Here is a 19,109-nt window from a genome sequence, read left to right as displayed (position 1 = left end):
ATAAAAACAAACAACAAGTCACAGGTATTCCCTTAACATGACATAGGAGTAGCAATACAAGCAAGAGTTTCAGTTTCAGTTGGGAGCTCGACTTGCTATTTTGTCTGGTTAAAAATACACATGCACATTCACTGCATGGTTGCTTTTAAATGTCATTGCAAACAAAGTACCACCAGTCACATGAACAGATTTTATTTTTGTATGAATCTATCGGGACTTGACTGGATGCCACCAGCAGGGGCGCTGTTGGTTCATCTTAGCCACTTTATAATGTAAAGGAGAACAACTACATCTATATCAGGGCTATTCAACTGGCAGCGCCAGGGCCCGGAAATGACACCTACCCTTCAGTTCAGAATTTGGGAGACGAACATTTTTTTCAGAAAATTCCCAATACCACAACAGTGCTCCTGTTGTACAGAGGAAATTGGACCATTGTAAACACATTGGCAGATCCTTGCATTGACATTTTAATCTTGGGGTCCAAACTTGTGATTTACAAACTGAGGCGTTCTTCAAGGCACCTCTTTAAGTCCTCTGATTTTTGTCAGTTACGCATTTGTTACTTAATGTAAATTAAACCAGGTTCTGAAGTGCCTAGAAACAGTTAGAGGCCAGACGAGTGAAGATCAATGCCCTGCCCCCGCCAAGATTACATCATACTTCCACAAGACAGTTCATCTGGGAAGGTGCAGTCAACCAAAGGCCAAATAAATGATAAATGATAAATGGGTTGTACTTGTATAGCGCTTTTCTACCTTCAAGGTACCAGACATAGACCAACTGGGAAGGGCTCGTGACTGGAAAATGGCGGTGGATCTCAATCAAAAGCTCTGCTTACCTTCAGAGATAGCCAGATCAGACCTAAGACCAGACTTTGTGCTCTGGTCCTCCTCACTGCATATCGTGTACATGATAGAACTCACGGTACCCTCGGAGGCAACTGTGGAGAAGGCATTTGAATGCAAAAGCCTTAAGTACACCGCTCTGGCAGCTGATGCTGAGCAGAATGGTTGGAAAGCCAGGGTCTGCCCAGTGGAAGTTGGTTGGCTGCAGAGGCTTTGTGAGCCGGACAATCATCAGCCTGCTTAAGGACATTGGAGTTCGAGACCAAACCCTGCGAAACACCATCATAACCCCCTCAGGAGCAACAGAGACAGCTAGTCGGTGGCTGTGGGTGAAGAGGAGAGACATCATCTAGAGCTCTAGTAAGACCTACAGCACATAATGGTTAAAAGCAGAGGGGTGCTCACCTGGGATGCCAGGTGTTGCCAATGAGCCTTCTGAAGGTGTCGTGGGCATATCATTGAAACAGGTGAAGGAGGGTGCCCACCTAATGACCCCAATTAAGCTGTTAACCATCCCCCCTTGCTTACTTCAGTCAGTAGTCATTTGTTCCACTTTTTTGGTTGTACTGGTACTTTGAATCAATAAATAGACCAAAATCAAATATCTACTGTGGCGGACACTGGTTTCTGAAATCTAAAAAGAAGACTAAAAGTGAAAACACTTAGCTTTCTGGAAATATGGCCCGCAAAACCCTTTAATTGAATAGCGCTGATCTATAGGCTACAGACATTTTGTTTTGTCCCTGATAGTGTAGTGGTTCACTCAGCAGACCTCTACTACTCTGTAAGTGTGACTGGTTGTCTCTTGCGTCAACTAATCCGTGGCCTTGAATAGGGAAAAAAAATTACTCAATTGATGGATGGTAGCTTGTTTGTAAAAACAACTTGCACCCATATGGGACAGGGCATTGATCCATCTAACTATTCATCCATTTTTCTACAACTTATCCCATTTAGGGTCACAGTAAGCTGGAGCCTATCCCAGCCAACTTCAGACCAAAAACACACTACACCCTGTACTGGTCCCCAGTCATTTATAGGCATTTATAGGCAAGTTTGTAGTAACGTTCTACATTTACTCTGTTACATTTACTAATTATAACTATTATAATAGTGTTAATAATAATAATAATAATTCATATATTATAATAATAATAATTGAATAATTAACTTACACTTTTCTGGGACAAATCATACTTGTCAGAGTAGTTTTAATGTGACATACTTGATACTTCCTACTTTTCCTTGAGTATTTTTGTGAATAGGAAAAGCAAATTTTACTTTATTTTGAATTTCATTCTGATTGCCACATTTATTTTAGATCATTTTAATACCTATTCCTAATCTATTTATTACTGCTTGCAAAGACGCATTTATTTGGTTAGTTAGAGACTTCTTACAACAGGTATTGTCACAAAACTCCGTTTCACCATTCCAACGTAGACTAGTGACGTTTGACTCCTTTTCACCAACCAAACGGAGCGAGGGAATCACATGACCACACTCAAAACTGCATTCTGTAAAAAGTGACGCCAGAGGAGGCAGTACAACTCTTTAATTTCTACTTACACACTAGGAAAAAGAACATTTATATCATGCACTGTCACCTGTGTCAGTACAAATGTTCACATTTCAGCCAACAAGAATTCCACTTCCAACTAGAGAAACATGTGGTAAGTTGTAGATGTTTGTTTTAGTTGCACATATGCTAACTTTAGCACTCTAACATCAAAAGTGATGCATCTGTTGTGCAAATAGCATAAATAAATAAATACATCCGAAGTTATTCACTTGTTACTCGCCACTTGAGTAGATTTTTCATGGAATACTTAAACTTACTCAGGTAGTTATATGGATGACTGTTTTTTCTTTACTTGAACCATATTACTCTAAAGTAACAGTACTTTTACTTGAGTGCAATTTTGTCTACTTCTCTACCCAGCTCTGTTCACCAGGCACATGCCAAGACATACATCACTGATTGGGGACCGAACCCTGCACCCCATAAATTTTGTTCACACACTCCCACCCCAAAAATCAAATACTCTTGAAAACGTTTAGGTGCGTCTTTGACCTTTGACACAACTGAATGTAACGCTGCGAGGGTGATTATATACTAACGACTGTTGTTGCGCTGGGAGAGGTGTCATGTAGGGGTGTAACGGTACGTGTATTTGTATTGAACCGTTTCAGTACGGAGGTTTCGGTTCGGTGCGGAGGTGTACCGGACGAGTTTCCAAATGAACATATGAAGTAGCCGCCTAAGCTTAAGTCTTAACAAGCTGCTCTGCTTTCTGCCTCTGTCTCCTACACAGCACCCAGCATTGACCCACCCACACAACCATAGCAGTAACAGCCAATCAGCAGTGCGTATTCAGAGCGGTAACAACCAATCAGCAGCGCGTATTCAAAGCGCATGTCGTCACCCCTTCAGCGTCGAGCAGATAGGTGTTTAGCAGGTGAGCATAAGGCTGCGTACTCTCCCCAAATGATAACACACACTTCCCAGTCAACTACTACTAACATCACTATGAGCCCGTTGACGTTCTAGAAACTGCAGCTGACTCGCAGTCCTGGCTTGAGGTGAATAGCAGCCTAGTTTTGAATGGCAGGGTCCCTGCTATCACATGTTGATACAAATATAACATCTACATAATATAAAAATCAACTACATGCTTCCCAAATGCTGTAATAAATTAAGCATGATGAGTTGACTTGAAACTGTTTAATGTTGCACTTTTTAAATGTAGAAGAAAAGTTTTGTCATTTTATTTAATCGAAGCAACAACTTGAGGCAGTTTAGTGTGGATTAACGTGGGCGGAATTATTATAGTGCTCCCAATTTTAAAAGGATAAAGCCATAGTTTACAAATTTGGTAAATAAATAACAAAAACATTTATATTTTGTTGTTTTCTTCCTGTACCAAAAATGAACCGAACCGTGACCTCTAAACCGAGGTACGTACCGAACCGAAATTTTTGTGTGCCGTTATACGCCATTGTATCTTAACAACTGTCAATTTTGCACCACAATAGATGCTAACCATTCCTGTCTGGGCATGTCCCCCACTTTTAGATGATCCTGCACAATCTTCTTAAGCCCCTTCCACCCTAAGTTGGCTAAGGTTATCCAGGATAAATCCCACCTAACCTTATCCGTGTCAGCACACACAATGGTTGTTTAAGACCCCTCAGCCCCTCCGTCTGCCGGCGCAACCCGACCTAGTACGGATGCGCGGTTCATAGTCACCTCTGTTTGTCCTTACCCTGTGTTTCAATGTAGACTATTGCCACATTTCTTTTAACAGTAAACCTTGCTTGCGTCACCATTAGCAGCTGTTGGACTAGCCCTATTGTAGTGAATCACACCTGAGCCATCATACATTAATCATATCTTTGATGGACGTGTGAAAATAAACAATGTGATAAAGAACATTTTACAACAACCATAGATATCTGCTTGTCGGCTGAAATTGGCGGTCGTACTTGACGGCCGCAACCACTTCATGGCTTCACAATAGTTATGGAGTACACAACTAGACGTTGAGTAATCACTCGACATGCATCGCGGACAATAACTAGTAATACTCTGCTTTGCCAGTCCAAATGTATTTGCTGTTTTTCGTAGTCTGTCGTTGTCCCCCCTTCGACAAATGGACGTAGTTTTTTACTAAGTAGATTCACAGCTCTCCTGTCCAAAGGCAAAACCGAGTAACTCACTTCTGGCTGATTTTGAGAAAACAAAGGAAATCCAATCTACCTTGATGTTGTCTTACAAAGATCTACAAAGTCATCAAACGTATAGATGTTTTCTTGAGCTTTCATTTTCTTGCCGATTGAGCCATGGATTGAATCTGCTCTCATGAACGTGTGCCCCTTCTCCAGATATTTTATCACAATCTCGGGTGGGCCCCATTCTGCATTTGCACATTGGGCAAGAGCCGTGTACAGCGTCCAGTTTTTATTTTGACCTCCACAGTTATCTGCCCAAAAGAGTATGCAAGGGGAAGAATCGAGAACAATACATTTAATGAAGGTGTTTGCAAAACCTGGCCCAATCTTCCAAATATCCCCTCGTGCCATAATATCACATAATCAGGTTGACCGTTGGGCCCCATTCGTGCAAATGTCTCATTAAAGACAATAAGGCGACTGACAAAGAAGCTTCGATTGGTCCCTTGAGATACTAGGTTTTTCTGTTGTTTCTACGCGGTTATGTGGTAGTTGCTAGGTCCTGCCATGCGCGTAACAGCTTACTTACGGAACAAATTACAATATCGCATACACTAATGTAAAGCATATCACCTAGGAACTCCAAAATTATTATCAGCTCAGTTTTGACCAAAATCGGGTTACTGGGTTTTGCCTTTGGACGGGAGAGCTGACCTGGACATTTGAAAATTCTCTTGCCGTTCCTCTGACTCAAAACCCATCAGGCTGCCGTTCTACCAGGGCTAATCCAAAACCGTCGGTCAACATTGTTATGTCGCCGTCTGAGATGTGTTGTATCCAAAATAGCTGCAATCGCTCATTTCCTTCACTTAAGGTATTGATGTGTGATTTCCAAAAGCGTCTGTAGATGTACAAGGAGGAACACGGGCATGTCTGGATAACTCGCATCCATCTTTCTATTGGTTTCCAGCGAGAGACCGAACGGGTTGTTATGAAGCTGGCTGTGGCGCGTTCTTTATGATGTCACTTCCTGTGACTTTCTGGCGTCACTTCCTCTCCGAACTCAGTTTGTAAACGTTCAATGAGTCCATACAAAGCTACGAGCCGGAGATTAAAAAAATAGACGGCGCACTTGCCCGTGTAAACAATTGTCCGAGGAGGGGGACATTTAACGCTGGTTTTGTGTGGCTGAAATGGGGCTTGGGGTAAATAATTACTCCGTTTAAGGGGTTATCCGGCTTAGTGTAGACACAGCCTGAGACAAGAGCTGCCATACTCAAGTCTGTGAGCATGAGTGATTCCCTAGACCAGGGGTCGGCAACTTTTACCACTCAAAGAGCCATTTTGACCCGTTTCACAAAATAAAGAAAACTATGGGAGCCACAAAACTCTTTTGAAATTTAAACTGAAATAACACAGCGTAAAAGTTTTTTTTTTGCTTTGTGGTATGTATTAACCAGGGGTCTCAGACACACGGCCCGCACCTTCATATGAAAATCTAATATTAGTGCGGCCCGCGAGATTTATTTGAATGCCGCTTGACAACATCACATTTGCCAACCATCTCAATTTTTCCGGGAGACTACCGAGTTTCAGAGCAACCATTCTCTCAACTGTCTGCTAGTTTTCACCCAAACAACATTAATAAGAGTGTGCTATGATGACAATGCGTCTAGTGCCCTCTACAACCGTAACAAACAGCTTACCAGCCCTTTCACATGTTGTATGAGGCTTCTGCAAACACACATAAGCAACTGCAAGGCATACTTGCTCAACAGCCATACAGGTTACACTGAGGGTTGTGATCTTTAACACTCTTACTAATATGCACCACACTGTGAAACCACACCAAACAAGAACGACAAACACATTTCGGGAGAACATCCGCACTGTAACACAACATAAACACAACAGAACAAATACCCAGAATCCCATGTATCCCGAACTCTTCCGGGCTACATTATACACCCCCGCTACCACAAAAACCCGCCCCCCCCAACCCAACCCACCTCAACCGACGCACGGAGGGGGGGTCGTGGTAGTGGGGGTGTATAATGTAGCCCGTAAGAGTTAGGGATGCATGGGATTCTGGGTATTTTCTCTGTTGTGTTACATTGCGGATGTTCTCCTGAAACGTGTTTGTCATTCTTGTTTGGTGTGGGTTCGCAGTGTGGTGCATATTAGTAACAGTGTTAAAGTTGTTTATATCACAGCCCTCAGTGTAACCTTTATGGCTGTTGAACAAGCATGCCTTGCAGTCGCTTGCGCGTTGAGTCAGCAGCCCCACACTAGATGTGGCCGGCCGCCACTCAGATAGTATAATATTAAACTGGACGTGACGACATGGTCGAGAGGACGTTTAAGGCATTGGCATCACGGCACGCCCTCAATATTATTGTCCGGGTGAAAATCGGAGAACGTTATCCTGGGGAGATTTCTGGGAGAGGCACTGAAATCCGGAAAACCTCCCGTAAAAATGGGGGGGTCGGCAAGTATGCAGCTGAGCCACATCAGAGTGATCCAAGAGCCGCAAGTGGCTCCGGATCCGCGGGTTGCCGGCCCCTGCACTAGACCATCAGTAGGCCCAGCAATAGTCCATTTCCTGAGAAGATGATGATGTTCATGCATACGTTGTGCCACTATTCTTTCAGTCTTGACTCACCAGGCTCCCGATGAAAATGTCATCCTCATACGCAGCTGCTATATCTGCCCTCGTTAATACCAGCTCTCCTAAACAACAAGTCAAACCTGACCCTCACTCTGATCCAGACCTTCGCTCTGATCCAGACCCGCCTGGTCACCCCATATCTGTCCCCCCACCCAGCCCAGTTGGGCAACGCTGCCCTCCAGCAGAAGCACATCCTGCTGCCTCTGAGGCCATGGGATCATACGAGGAGCAGGAGAACCCGGCAGAATACGGGATAGGTAGACCGCACGTCCCAAACTAAAACCTCAAGTCCTCCAACAATGTCCCTATTTTTCACGTAGAAGACACTTTGTGTTGCAGGGGGTTATTATCCTGTAGAAATTGGAGAGATATTTGAGGATCGATACCAAGTTGTGAAAAAGTTGGGATGGGGTCACTTTTCGACTGTGTGGCTCTGCTGGGATATGGTGTGAGTATGGATTTGGACTCTTGGAAATGTCATCTGCAAATAATAAGATGGAATACTCATTAACCAATAATCTTTTTGTCAATGCAGAAAAGGAGGTTTCGTGGCTCTGAAGGTGGTGAAGAGTGCCGAGACATATCGAGAGACAGCGCTGGATGAGATCAAACTTCTGAAATGTGTCAGTGAGACCTTTTCATTTCTCACTATTCATTGTACAACAGGTATTGTTTAGTTGAAGGTTTATTTTTCCATCTTTCAGGTGAGGGACAGTGATCCCAGAGATCCTAAACGTGACAGCATTGTGCATCTCATCGATGACTTCAGGATTTCTAGAGGGAACGCGCAGCGTATCCGATATTACTGTTCTTGTCTGTGGTCAAATACTTAAATGACAAAAAAAGCTTTGTCCTTAATTGCTCATCAGATGTGTGCATGGTTCTGGAGGTACTTGGTCACCAGCTTCTAAAGTGGATCATCAAATCCAACTACACCGGTCTTCCACTTCCTTGTGTCAAGAGTATCATCAGACAGGTAGTACTCTTCAATATGTACATATACAAAGTACTTAGTTCTTGAGAGTGTCAATTTTGACAGTGTAGTTCTGTCCCCAACATTTCCACTTTCTCTTCTCTGTTTTTAACAGTGAATTGCAACCATTCATGTTTAGGGTTACAACAATTAATAGATTAATTTGATCAGCAAAAAGCTTCAATTTATTTTCTGTTTCGCCAATTAATCATTTAACAAGTGAAACAAATAAAAATTGCTCAAATTCAGACAGCATGGCGTGCCCAGAAGTTTAAATACGAGGACATAGTTTCCACAAATCTGCTGCAATAGAGAGCACATAAGAGAGCGGTGGTGTGTGGGTGCAGTCATAGACGTTTAAAAACCCTGCGGCCCTTTTGTCCGCATACTGCTGCGCTACGTAAGTGTGGCCTCAATCTTACGGCAGTCAAAACCGCCCATCAAGTCAAGTCAAGTCAGTGACATTTACTTGGCTGTCAAGAATTGTAGTATTTATAGACCAGTTATCACTTATAGTAGCAATCATGGAGAGGAAATATATTGTTTTTTTATTTATGAAACGGTGACCCTTTGAAGGAGTGTAATGATATAATGGTAGTTAATTTCTAAATTATATGAAAAATATTAATTTACGAAAGTTATGTGGCATACAGTAATTACTCAATCTCGTACTTTGTCTGATAAGAAAGCTATATCAAATTGTTTTAATTAGTTTTTTATTTCTGCCAGGTCCTTGTTTGAGTCGTTAAATCAAATGTTGGTATGACTAATGCTAATATACCAAATATACCAAAGTCTGTAAATAGACGCAGCACCTGCACTTTTGAGTTCACACCTGTATCTGAGATAAACGGTTCACTAAAGAGCCTGGGCACAAGCAAAGCAGCAGGACCTGACCAAATTGAACCCTTTTTCTTAAAAGTGTCTGCTGATTTTGTTGCAGAACCTCTCTCACATATTTTTAACCTAAGTCTAACAAGTAAAATTATTCCAAAATAACATCACAAATATACTGTAAATAATACAGACCAATTTCTAATTTATGCATTTTAGTAAAATAATCTGAGAAGATAATCAGTAACCAGCTAGATGATTTTTTACAATCAAACATTTTATCTCCATTTCAATCTGGTTTTAGAAAACAGCATAGTACTATTACAGCTGCACTTAAGTTCCTAATTTATTAAATCAAGGCTGTAGACGGGAAGAAATATTGTGTCGCTCTATTTATTGATTTGTCTTAAGCATTTGACACAGTAGACCACAATCTGTTAATTCAAGCCCTTCATCACATTAAAGGAGAACATCATCACCAGACCTATGTAAGCGTCAATATATACATTGATGTTGCAGAAAAATGACCATATATTTTTTTAACCGATTTCCGAACTCTAAATGGGGGAATTTTGGCGAATAAACGCCTTTCTATTATTTGCTTGGGGCGGCATAGCTCGGTTGGTAGAGTGGCCGTGCCAGCAACTTGAGGGTTGCAGGTTCGATTCCCGCTTGTGCCATCCTAGTTACTGCCGTTGTGTCCTTGGGCAAGACACTTTACCCACCTGCTCCCAGTGCCACCCACACTGGTTTAAATGTAACCTAGATATTGGGTGTCACCATGTAAAGCGCTTTGAGTCACTTGAGAAAAGCGCTATATAAATATAATTCACTTCACTTCACTTCACTCTCGGAGCGATGACGTCACAACGTGACGTCACCTAGGTAGTCAATCGGCCATTTTGTCAAACAAATTGACAGAGAATCAGCATGAGAATCAGCACCTCCAAGTCCAAGTCCATGGTTCTCGCCCGGAAAAGGGTGGAGTGCCATCTCCGGGTTGGGGAGGAGACCCTGCCCCAAGTGGAGGAGTTCAAGTACCTAGGAGTCTTGTTCACGAGTGGGGGAAGAGTGGATCGTGAGATCGACAGGCGGATCGGTGCGGCGTCTTCAGTAATGCGGACGTTGTATCGATCCGTTGTGGTGAAGAAGGAGCTGAGCCGGAAGGCAGAGCTCTCAATTTACCGGTCGCTCTACGTTCCCATCCTCACCTATGGTTATGAGCTTTGGTTCATGACCGAAAGGATAGGATCACGGGTACAAGCGGCCGAAATGAGTTTCCTCCGCCAGGTGGCGGGGCTCTCCCTTAGAGATAGGGTGAGAAGCTCTGCCATCCGGGAGGAACTCAAAGTAAAGCCGCTGCTCCTCCACATCGAGAGGAGCCAGATGAGGTGGCTCGGGCATCCGGTCAGGATGCCACCCGAACGCCTCCCTAGGGAGGTGTTTAGGGCACGTCCAATCGGTAGGAGGTCACGGGGAAGACCCAGGACACGATGGGAAGACTATGTCTCCCGGCTGGCCTGGGAACGCCTCGGGATCCCCCGGGAAGAGCTAGACGAAGTGGCTGGGGAGAGGGAAGTCTGGGCTTCCCTGCTTAGGCTGCTGCCCCCGCGACCCGACCTCGGATAAGCGGAAGATGATGGATGGATGGCTGGCATTATACACATGGAGTCAAATCAGCTTTATTTTCCATTTTTTCAACTGTTTTCTGTACCTCGGAGACATCACGCCTCGTCGGTGTGTTGTCGGAGGGTGTAACAACACGATCAGGGATGGATTGAAGTTGATTTACGCAGAATGTGCATCAATTAGCACGGCAAGCTAATCGATGCTCACATGCTATTTACCGGCAATGCTAAGGCAGACAAAGTATCCAGAGATGTGTGGATAACCTGCGGATGCATTTCCAACGATAAAGTCAAAGAAATCACCATGGTGAGTGTTGTTGATGTTGTTGACTTATGTGCTAATCAGACATATTTGGTCGTGGCATGACTGCCAGCTAATCCATGCTAACATGCTATTCAGGCTAGCTGTATGTATATTTGTAGTTGTAGGATGTCGTAGTGGTTTGTGCAGCCCTTTGAGACACTATTGATTTAGGGCTATATAAGTAAACAATTGATTGATTGATATTTGCATCCAGCCTTTCCCTCCACCCACATTTAATGCCAAACAAACACTTACCAATCGACAGATTTAAGTTACTCCAGTGTCAATGCAAAAGTCCCGATCGTTTGGTCTGCACATTTTACCAACGATGCTAAGGCAGACATGGCCGAATAGCGTCAATAGCTACTTACTCAATAGCTTCAGTTTCTTCTTCAATTTCGTTTTCGCTATCTGCCTCCATACTCCAACCATCCGTTTCAATACATGCCTAATCTGTTGAATCGCCGCTGAAATCCGAGTCTGAATCCGAGGTAATGTCGCTATATCTTGCTGTGCTATCCGCCATGGATGACGTCACAAGAAAATGGATGGTGGCTTCACAGATAGCAAAAATCAGGCACTTTAAAGCCATTTTTCGGGATATTCCGGGACGGGTAAAAATTTGAAAAAAAATTAGAAAAATAAAATAAGCCACTGGGAACTGATTTTTATTGGTTTTAACCCTTCTGAAATTGTGATAAAGTTCCCCTTTAAATTGTCTAAAAATGTAGCTGCTTGGTTCACAGACAAACATTCCAGCAGAACACAATGTGTACTGGTGGCTAGGACGACCTCTTCATTACTGGATATTACCAAAGGAGTTCCACATTGCTGAGTGCTGGGGCAAATTTTATTTTCTGTCTACATAAATAATCTTTGCAACAATTTGTTAAATGTTGTGTACCATTTTTAGCAGATGAAAACATTATTTATTGCTGTTCAACCTCCATCACTCAGGCTTTCGAGTTTTTACAAGTTGTTATTTGTATCATTAAGGCTCGCTTATGTGATCTTAAATTGGTTTTAAATAAAGATAAAAGCAATCTGAGGATTTTCGCTCATTCAAAGTTGCTACCAGAAAACTTTCCAAATATTGCAACATCAAAAGGAAACCCTATTGAACAAGTTTTACTTGGGTTTTACTCTTGACCAGGAGCTTTCATTTAAAGCCCATTTTAACCACTTGGTGTCTAAGCTTAGGGTAAAAGTTTGTTTCTTTTTTAGAAAAAGATAGATAGTGCTTTATTGATTCCTTCAGGACAGTTCCTTCAGAAAAAAACAAACTGCTTCTCTACTGAGGTCAGTAAGAACTTGGCGACAGCGACTATCTTGCACGTAATTGATTATGGAGACGTGCTTTTTTTAGTGCTTCATTTAAATCCCTCCAGTGCTTGGACACTGTTTTTCATTCAGCACTAAGATTTGTTACTGGCTGTCGTGGTCTCACCCACCAATGTCAACTGTATATGAAATCAGACTTATCTTCATTAAGTGCACGCAGATACACATATTGGCTGACTATTATTTATAAGGCACTTTCAGGTTTAATATCTCCATACTTGCGTACCTTGTTACAAAGAAAAAGCAGCTCTTACGTATTACGTTCTAACAATTTGTATGCTTTAACTGTTCCTCATGTACGGACTGAATTTGGCATAAGAGCTTTTAGCACTGCTGCCCCTCTGGCATGGAATACATTACAAACAAAACTTTTAACTACTTCCTTTTGGAGCTTTCCGTACTATCCTGAGGGACAGACATTGTGAGCAGTTTACACAGTGCCAGTGTTTTTAAAAGGGGTAAATATTAATTGTTTAATTGTTTTACAGTTCTTTTTATGCAATTTGAAATGTATGTCTTATCGTGTTACCTATCTGAAACTGCTCTGTAACATGTGCTGTTCACCTTTTGGCCATGTCACCCTTGTGAAAGAGATCCGGATCTGACTGGGTTTCTTATCTGGTTAAATAAAGGTTGTCAACAGTGATATGGTATTGCTGCTGAAATCCTGACAAATAACTGCCGCAAGATGGCGGACAGCCTGACGTGTGTTACGATCATCAATGAGGCGTCTTGTGCAGTGTTTCTAGGGCTGGGGCCTATTTTTGGGCCATGAGTGTCCCCGACGGCCTGGGTTGCCAAAAACTTTCTCAGCTGCAGACCATATGGGCCGCTGCAGTAGTCAGTTGTGATAGACTTTTAGCTGTAATGACAATATCAAACAAACAGAAAAAGTTTGGAGTTTCTTAGGTGCAAAAATGATGACAAAAGTGGTGAAGCTGTATTTTTAATTTACACTTTTGTTTTATTAACTGTTTATCTAAGGAATACATTGATTATTATATTACTTTATTTTAGCACAACATAATTGCATTTTAATTACATTTTCGTCGGTTATTTATGATGTGTCCTTTCTTATGCAGTATATTTTGTTGGTATTTATTTTTTTAATCAGCCTGAGCTAAGCCTAAGATTTTTTTTGTCTAAAGAATAATAACACGTGGTTAATATCATTCGACAAAGTTGTGAACTGTAAGTAGTTTAGATATAAATTTTGAATAACATTAAAATCAAGAGTAAGATGACTAATTCAGTGTTAATACTCTTCCACTACAGACCACTCTGTAATGGCAAAGTTGGATTCCAAAGTCAGAATGAGTTTAAGAAGCCCTCGGCCCGTGTATGTCAGTGAGTGCAGTGATCTGAGTAGCTGAGAACAGTTTAAAAATATATATATATATATATATTTCTAATAATGTTGAAACATGTTGAAAGTGCAATTCCAATGTTGATGATGTTCAAAAAGAATGAAGGTTATGGCAAGCAGAAAAAAATGTTTACTTAAACTATTTTTTGTGATTGGCTTAACCAAAGTAATACCCCAAAGCAAAGCAAACAAATTAATAAAAATAATAACAGAAAACACACTCAAAAGTGGGTGAGGAAAAATAACCAAGGATGCACACAGAATGTGTGGAAAAGTAACAGCCAATACAACGCTGGGACTGAGCTACAGGGAACAAGAAGCGTGAGTGGAGCCAAAGTAGAGGAAATGTACACGACTGAAAGGGTGAACCGTCAGGAATTTAATGGCGCTGGGTAAAGGAACTGGAGAGCTTAAGTAGTCAGGAGGAAATAAGATTCAGGTGTGCGTGCTGGCAGCTTTGCCTCGTGACCGAGAAAACCAGGTACTGCAACAACAGTAAAATAGGCGGGTGCAGAGCTGCAAAATCACAAACATTTTTCTAAAATACGCATTGAGGCTGTAAAGTGTGTTTTATCTTATTACTCGATTAATTGTACAAACTAGTCAATAGATTAATCTATCACTAATTTAAACCAAAATTTACTCAGCAGTTACTCATTACTTAAGTCGTTTTTTTTCTTCACCGAATATTTATTTGGATGACTATTCCTTTTTTATTATTTCAGCTATTTTCCGTAACACATTGAGGTTGTGTAGGGTGTTTTCTCTGATTTCTCGATTAATCTAACAAATTATTCGATAGATTACCCAATTACTAAAATAAATTACAAGATACTCACTAGATACTGAGTATTTGAGTAGTTTCCCCAGTGATACTTAATTACCAAGTTCTGATAGCTAGGAAATGTAAGTCTGTGGTTCTTCGACTTAGTTCTTCCCCTTCCACGTCGTCGCCAAAATGGCGATAAATAAGGATGGTCACCGCACACTCCCCGTTTAGATATTTAGGTATCAAGGTATTGACGACACTGCATTTTGCTGTACTTTTCACTGTAAACACTCAAAATTCTAATTGTAAGAATGGACATGTGCAAATTGAAACACAGCCTGTATCTTCAAGATGCATGATGAATTTCTGGGGCGACATAATGGTGCATGTGGTCAACTCTCACTGTGTCATCATTCTCCCCGTGTTTTTGTGGGTTCCAAACACCTATATGTTGTGTAATTTTCAGCTCTTAACTGTCCACAAGGTTAAATGGGTTCTTTGTCTCTATTTGTGCCTTATGATCTGTCCAAAGTCAGCTGGGATTTACTCACCCTGGATCCAAAACAGAATAAACATTAGAAACTGACCAAATAATTCTATTTCAAAAGAGTTTGTTTGCCTTGTGCATTGCAGGTTCTGCAGGGTTTGGATTACTTGCACACCAAATGTAAAATCATCCACACCGACATTAAGCCAGAGAACATCCTCCTGCACGTGGACAAAGTGTACGTTCAGAAAATGGCGGCCAACACCAAACTGTGGCAAATGCCAGACTCCACTGGGTTAAATGGTGAGCCACATTAGTACTTATATATTATCAACGTATATGTAAGAAGTCGGTGTTCTGTGCAGAGTTGCTGTGAGTGACTTAACAAGACGAGGACTCGCGTCAACCAGAGTCAGTTGTTGTGCAAAAGGGATTTAGATGTTTAAGTTTTTATATATTTAAGAATATTCTCAAACATACAGAAAACATAGACACAAATGTAATGTTGTAGTGCTGTCAATTATTTAAAAAAAAAATAAGAATACCATATTTTTCGGACTATAAGGCACAATTAAAATCCTTTCATTTTCTCAAAACTCAACAGTGCGCCTAATGTACGGAATAATTTTGGTTGTGCTTACTGACCTCGACGCCATTTTATTTGGTACATGGTGAAAAAACTGACCAGTAGATGGCAGTCGCACATGCGAGATATTTGTAGACTGCAGTATGACTCAAAATTGTAAATGTGCCATTGAAAATATAGAACATTCAATCAATCAAAGTTTACATATATAGCCCTAAATCACGAGTGATTCAAGCCACAACGAAATCCTCGGCTCAGATCCCACATCAGGGCAAGAAAAAATTCAACCCAATGGGATGACAATGAGAAACTTTGGAGGGGACCACCCCCCTCGGGCGACCGGTGCAATGGACGTCGACTTGATCTCCCATAATATTGTGGGAGTCCAGTCCATAGTGGATCTAACATAATATTGTGAGAGTCCAGTCCATAGTGGATCTAACATAATAGTGTGAGAGTCCAGTCCTTAGTGGGGCCAGCAGGAGATCATCCTGAGTGGAGACAGGTCAGCCGCACAGACCTGTGGGACGTTCATAGATTCCTTGCATAAAAATGGCAAATATCATACTTAATAAAACAAATGTTTCATCAAAAAGTAGGTCTGGGCGATACTGAAAATGTGGGTGACGATACATTAAATACAAAGTAAATACAGGGGCAATGTTGCTGATATCAATGCCGATACTTTTTATTTGAAATGTTGTGGTCAAATATTTTTGTGAATTAGCCAATACTTAATAATGACTGTGATAAAACAGAAGACATATGTTTTTATTCACAAAATACAACAATGTAAAACAAAATTATAAACATAATATAAATATTTACCTTAGTACATTCTACTACACACAACTGTTTAAAAAAAAGTCACTCGTCCAAAATAAAAAAACAATAAATATAAATATCATCACGGGCTGCTCTCAATGCTGATAGCAGCAAACTATGAGGAAAAACTAGTAATTTGCTGGATGTATAACGTTGCAAAACTTTTAACAAAATAGATCTCATCTTGAATTGATCCAAAACCAATACTCACCTTGGTATTTGAAAGTTGTATTGACCCCCACAACAAATACATAAAACATCAATGACTGCAAAAATACAAAGTAAAGGAGCTCTGAATTACCTGTACATTTGACGTGTTTTATTTAACATTCACTTAGTCCATCAAGACTCAGTTTTAGGGGGTATGGTATATATTTATTGATTAAAAAACAGATTTTTGAATAAACATTTTCTTCCAGTTTATTTAGATTTGGTCGTAGAAGTACACATTACTCAACTTCATGCTTTAATATTTTGAACATATGAAATGTCATGGCTGGGATGTAAAAAGTCCTCCAATTCTGGAATGACCTACAGCGGTAAAGTAGGCTGTTGAAATATATTTGTCCTTCTGATTAACACCAGATGTGTCCCAAACATGATTTATTATTCCATAGTCGAGCAAACTGTACTGCATAACTGAGTTTTATATTTTCTTTGTTCTTTTATCTTTTACTCCAGTGAACCCCAGCGGCAAACAGAAAAAGGTATGTTCATTGGTTGATTCTTATAAGAAAAATATCTGCAAGTATCATGACTTCATTATCTCCAAAACCTTTATAGAGATTGTCCACCTTGATGGGGAGGCTGACAGGGGTTTTCCAATCCATTGGGAATTGGGTATGGTGTTTTTGATCCATTATTTTTTTCATACCATAAAGAAACTTCATTATAAGGTAACACAGTTTAAACTATGGTACTGTAACACTGGCGCGTAATAGGTTGAACTGTCGGTCCTTCCAGGATTTCACAGGCGCTTTTTTGTGATTCTTGTGGCCAAAAATGCTTTTTGAAACAATTGTGGCAAAAGTAGCAATGTTTTTAGGCTTTTTTTTTCCAATAAGTGTAAATCAGCTTGTGATTTTATGAATTTGCTGTCAATGTTTTAAGTACTTCTTGTAAGGTTAGCCTCCGAAAGCACATGATTTTTGGATAAATGGATGGGTTCCCATACTTTAACTTTTTAATATGTGGCTCTTGTCGGAAAATGTTGCAAGACCCCTGTATTAGTTACATATATTCCAAACATTTTTCGTTAGCAAAATGCTTGTCACCCTGACTTATGATTTCAAAAGCAAGTATGTTATGCATCAATTTGTACGTAAACAATAGAATAATTAAAAATCTATTCATAATAAGGCGAATATAAATTATAATTCTTATGTATTTAGTGTTACAAGCGGGCGGCTCTTTGAGAGCTGCTATAACTGCAATGTTGCCCTCAATGAAAACATTTTTGACACCCCTAGACAGTGTTTGTTATAACAACGTTACTAACACAGTTACTTTTACTTATAACAAGTAATATAGTTAATTACTTTTAGGTCTGTTACAACATTGTTAGCGATAGCTCGATATAACTTTGCACACTACTTTCGAAGTGGTTTTATGTCCACAACCAGACAGCGTCATAAGTGCAGCAAGTTCAATGCAGGAAAATATATTTTTACCCGTGTAAGGAACACACAGCACCGCACTAAAATGAACTTGATATCAATTAGGAAGAGGCAACATCACACCGTGACACAGCAAACAACATACACACACGTACACCATAAGAATAATGAACAATACATCAATAATTGAAGTGAAAACTTGCCATCCAAACAATACACCGCTTGTTGACAAAAATATATATAACAGCCATTGAAGCACATTCAATCTCTTTATTAGGCAGAGGTAAAACAGTTCAGTGAAAAGGTTCTTAAGAGCTGATGTCAAACTGCCGATGCTAACTGCTAAAGCTAACAAACACAGCTCCATTGAAACCCTTGTTGACTTCACATGTCATTTGGCAACAGGCTCCGCCTTTTAAAAGAACACACACTGTGCTTTAATATGAAACGTCTCTTAAAGGCCTACTGAAATGAGATTTTCTTATTTAAACGGGGATAGCAGGTCCATTCTGTGTCATACTTGATCATTTCGCGATATGGCCATATTTTTGCTGAAAGGATTTAGTAGAGAACATCGACAATAAAGTTCGCAACTTTTGGTCGCTAATAAAAAAGCCTTGCCTGTACCGAAAGTAGCAGACGATGTGCGCGTGACGCCGCTGGTTGTGGAGCTCCTCACATTGTTTACAATCATGGCCATCAGCAGCGAGAGCGATTCGGACCGAGAAAGCGACGATTTCGCCATTAATTTGAGCGAGGATGAAGGATTTGTGGATGAGGATAGTGAGAGTGAAGATAGATAGATAGATAGCATTTTATTTATTTTGGACTAGAAGAAAAAAAAAGAGAGGGCAGTGGGAGCGATTCAGATGTTATTAGACACATTTACTAGGATAATTCTGGAAAATCCCTTATCTGCTTATTGTGTTACTCGTGTTTTAGTGAGATTATATAGTCGTATCTGAAAGTCGGAGGGGTGTGGCCACGCCGTGGTGACCGCCAGTGTCTCTGAGGGAAGCCACAGAGGAGGCAAGAGAGTCGCAGCTGCCTCTTCGACAGCTGCAGGAGGAACGACGCAAGCTCCTCTCATGTCTACGGTAAGAGCCGACTTATTACCACCATTTTCTCACCGAAACCTGCCCCAGTTGACATGTGGTCGGGAACCATGTTCGCTTGACCGCTCTGTTCCAAA

General features: G+C 40.8%; 1 protein-coding gene across 9 annotated transcripts in view; it reads left to right on the top strand.

Annotated features, from left to right (window-relative positions):
* LOC133535210 (SRSF protein kinase 2-like) overlaps positions 1-19,109 on the top strand; it is a 37,628-nt gene that overhangs the window by 6,041 nt on the left and 12,478 nt on the right. For 2 of the 9 annotated variants that reach the window (XM_061874819.1, XM_061874818.1), the window contains 9 exons: positions 3,164-3,307; positions 7,290-7,445; positions 7,528-7,636; positions 7,724-7,811; positions 7,893-7,980; positions 8,058-8,164; positions 15,037-15,193; positions 16,983-17,008; positions 17,085-17,141. In XM_061874819.1, the coding sequence (XP_061730803.1) occupies positions 3,265-3,307; positions 7,290-7,445; positions 7,528-7,636; positions 7,724-7,811; positions 7,893-7,980; positions 8,058-8,164; positions 15,037-15,193; positions 16,983-17,008; positions 17,085-17,141 (831 nt within the window). In that variant the 5' untranslated portion in view covers positions 3,164-3,264. Of the gene's footprint in view, positions 1-3,163; positions 3,308-7,171; positions 7,446-7,527; positions 7,637-7,723; positions 7,812-7,892; positions 7,981-8,057; positions 8,165-15,036; positions 15,194-16,982; positions 17,009-17,084; positions 17,142-19,109 lie in introns of those variants that run through there. The other 7 variants (XM_061874817.1, XM_061874816.1, XM_061874821.1 and 4 more) reach the window with 6 other exon arrangements.

This window comes from Nerophis ophidion, linkage group LG16, assembly GCF_033978795.1.
Source record: "Nerophis ophidion isolate RoL-2023_Sa linkage group LG16, RoL_Noph_v1.0, whole genome shotgun sequence".
Taxonomy (NCBI): Eukaryota; Metazoa; Chordata; class Actinopteri; order Syngnathiformes; family Syngnathidae; genus Nerophis; species Nerophis ophidion.
The sequence above is the reverse complement of the archived record's forward strand: the minus strand, read 5'-3'. Positions and strand labels throughout refer to the sequence as shown.